The 3,478-nt window shown below is 36.4% G+C and overlaps 1 protein-coding gene across 1 annotated transcript; it reads right to left on the bottom strand.

Annotated features, from left to right (window-relative positions):
• Positions 1-354: 354 nt before the first annotated feature.
• On the bottom strand, positions 355-3,183 carry LOC108219889 (probable BOI-related E3 ubiquitin-protein ligase 3). Its single transcript, XM_017393454.2, has 4 exons — positions 2,977-3,183; positions 2,789-2,880; positions 2,379-2,689; positions 355-957 (listed from the first exon to the last, which is right to left on the bottom strand). The coding sequence occupies exons 1-4, from the start codon at positions 3,030-3,032 to the stop codon at positions 427-429; spliced, it is 990 nt and encodes a 329-aa protein (XP_017248943.1). The 5' UTR covers positions 3,033-3,183; the 3' UTR covers positions 355-426.
• Positions 3,184-3,478: the final 295 nt, after the last annotated feature.

Here is a 3,478-nt window from a genome sequence, read left to right as displayed (position 1 = left end):
ATTTTAGCCCTAAACTAAATAAAGATTAAACTTTATGTGTTAACCTTTTGCACATATTTTTAAAAATATTGACCACATACTTAAAGGTATCATTCACAAAAAAATTTTAAAAATAATATTTGTAAAACTGCAGTCAAATTTCTTTAAAATACATCAAAAAAAAAAAAAAAGTTACATTGAAAAAAAACCAACATGTCTAGATAGAGGGACTATTTTGTTTTCTTTTTCTAGCACAAAATTAATTGTGAAATGTTGCAACATGATTTTCAAAGTACAGAATTCAAGCTCATTCTTGCCACCCGGACAAACACTTGCCACTGAACATGTCGAGGACCTTCACATTACCAAGAATAATTATAAGAATTCACAACAATTAGATTAATTATAAGAAATCACAACAATTCACAAACAGATAATCCTGTATCATTACATATATATTTCCATGCCAATGTACTTGGAAGACTGGCACAAGGGACAATGACTAAGCCTACTTTCACATTCTTTACAGACACACAGATGCTTGCAAGGTAGCAAAAGCATACTCACTTCATTAACTCTACACACTTTACATGTCATTAACGCCTTCATTTCATTGGTATCCTTGCCAAGTAGATGGAAGTTAAGTGCAGGACGACCATTACAGCAAGACGCTGTGTCGTCAACCTCACTGTCACCACAACCTTCTTTGCTGTCTCTACTTTTTGCATAGACTTGTTGAAGGTTAAAGCTAAGGGTATTGATCATGCTTTCATTGTACTTGGCCCTTTGCTGCCAAGCATTGGCCTCCATGGCCAACTGTTCAATGTGCGATTCAAGCTCAGCATTCTTCTTGTTAATGTTCTCTACCTCTGCATCTTTCTCACGAAATTTTTGAAGAAACTTCTCTTCAATGTATGAGATTGCCTGGAGTTGGTTCGCATGCACCTTCTCTAGCACCGAATGCCTTAGTCGGTCACCCTACCAAAGAAAAAGAAATATATTGATATATTTGAAATGTTACACAATTAAATGAAAAGTATAACGAAGGGCATAATATCTTTTAAGCGCGGGAGAAGAAGCCTTCTTTTCAAGCCTTTGTCAAATTCACGTTTCAGAAAACAAAAATACTAGAATATTCCTCATTACAAATCGCATTTATAAATGAAATTTTTAATTCCTCTCATCCTCTTTTTATTCCTATTCCTACACCTCTCAGCCCAAACAAATGGGTACAACAATCAAAGTGGAACTTACAATCTGGCCAGGCATTATCATGTTTTTCACTGAAAGGAATCTACTACACTAACTATTGTAGGCAGGGCTAAGAAATTATTATTCCGAGTTCTTGAAATCTCCTCTCCATGAAGTAGGGAAGACAGAGAAAGAGATATTGCATCTATGATAACGACAACCCATCTATATTCCTTTTGCATCAGTTCAAATATTAAAGAAACAAGCTACAAAGGTCACCCTGAGGCGTGGAAAGTAGTGCAAGTGAACTGATTATTAGTTGAATGGGGGGAATATCACGCCTAGGATGTTTACTCTCACCCGGATCTTACATAGAAGATGATCGAGAGGAATTTATATAACTTAAATGATTAAATCTAATTTCCTGAATTAAAGCTAGCCATTTAATATTATAGAAGTTTTCCACTCAAAGATCTAACAACATCCAAGTAAAAGTTTCACTTTGTAAGGTCTTTAAGAACATTAACCCTTACTAAAATCAAGCCAGCTGTGTATAGAAAAAATCAAATAGGATCGTGATATTAGACAGCATCAAGTTATACGAGAAAAATATATGTAGCACAAGCTGAGATAAGAAAGAAATCACATTTTTCCACTAAATGTCTTTCAATGATAGGAAAGTAAGATTACTTTCCTTCATCGAATTAGTGCTGCCAATATCCTTTGTTGTAAATGATAGCTTCCCCCAAATTAGGATGAGGAGACACCTAAATTAATTCTATACTTAACACTATGATAGTTGTGCATAATGGATACTGTTACTATCCATAAGATCATTATTGCAACAATACTGCATTACAAAGATGCTAAAGCTGCAAGTTAATAGTTCTGCATCAACAAAGATACATAGCTCGTGGATTCTTTAGTAGCCAAGTAAAAAGGCTCCTCACGCCACCCCCTCCCCTCGAGACCAAATTTCATGATGAGCTTTAAAAGTTAAATCCACACTCCCTACCATTACCCACTCGGCCATTCATATCCAATGTAAACAAACATTTTATGTCAGTGAGTGAGCCAGACTACCAATTACTCAGGTATCAAAACCAAATTCAAAGCATGCTAATCGCAGCTAAAATCAAATTATCAAAGTATAAACACATAACACAAAATCACCAATATACGAAAACGAGGTTTAGAAGAAAACGAACTTGTAGCTTAATATATTTATCCATCTCAGCATCATATCTCTGCAACTGAAGCTCCACATCATCACCGATAAGCGCCAACAACGGGGAATCCCCCGACGAGTTCACCCGTCCATTATCGAGAGACAAACCCAGCCCAGTAGACACCGATCGAGGTTGCAAGAAATCAATCGAAGAAATCTGTGAATTATTATTCTCCAAGAAATCCTGCTCTTTAGGCCTCTTTTTCTCGGGCTCGAACCCGTAATTCCACTGCAAATCATTGCTCACATCTGGCGTTGGTACCGGCCCGGGTGCTAACCCTATTACATGAACTTAACCACCACAATTTCATAACACAACTCAATTTCAATTAAAACAGAAAAAATTATATATATAAAGAATTAATTGAGTGAATTGAGATGTATGCTTACAGGGAGGGATGTAAGGGGGGTGATGAGAGTGATCCTGGCCGTTGAAGAAGGTGACCGGCGGCGAAATCTGTCCGTTGATGTTGTACACGTCTCTGATTAATCAAGGGAAAATAAAATAAAAATTAGGGTTTTGGAATGATGAAAAATGAAATCAATTAATAGCTAAAATTGAGTAAATAAATATGTACCTGAAAGTGTTGGATTGTTGTTGTTGAGCTTGGAAGTGGTGCGGAGGAATAGCCATGGGGATACAGATGCGGGGTATAGGTACGGGATGAAAGAGGGGTTTGGTTTGTGTAGAATTGGGGGAGAAATGATCGAGAGAGGCGAGAGAGAGGGAGAGAGAGACTAGTATTTTGTTTTTTTATATGGTTCTCACTGTTTGTAATCCGGGTTCTGGACTTGGGCTAGTGGAGCTGGCTAAATGTTCATGTATGGGCTTAAAAGTTGTTCGGGTTTTATAAAGCCCGGTGAAGAATAAAATACACACTAATAAACTCAAACAATCGACCGTTTATCGGTTTATGATACCGATATATACATGTCATTTCTTCACGTTTTACACATTCATTCTAAAACTTTCATCTTCAAGTTACAAAAAATTAGAAGGATTATTTTTATCGATTATTAGACAGGACCGTCTCCCTTACTTCCAGTTAATAAATTTTTAAGGCTTAAAATGGTACTGAA

The sequence above is a fragment of the Daucus carota genome, chromosome 5 (assembly GCF_001625215.2).
Source record: "Daucus carota subsp. sativus chromosome 5, DH1 v3.0, whole genome shotgun sequence".
NCBI classification, from domain to species: Eukaryota; Viridiplantae; Streptophyta; class Magnoliopsida; order Apiales; family Apiaceae; genus Daucus; species Daucus carota.
Note: the sequence above shows the minus strand (reverse complement) of the source record. Positions and strands in the feature narration are given on the sequence as shown.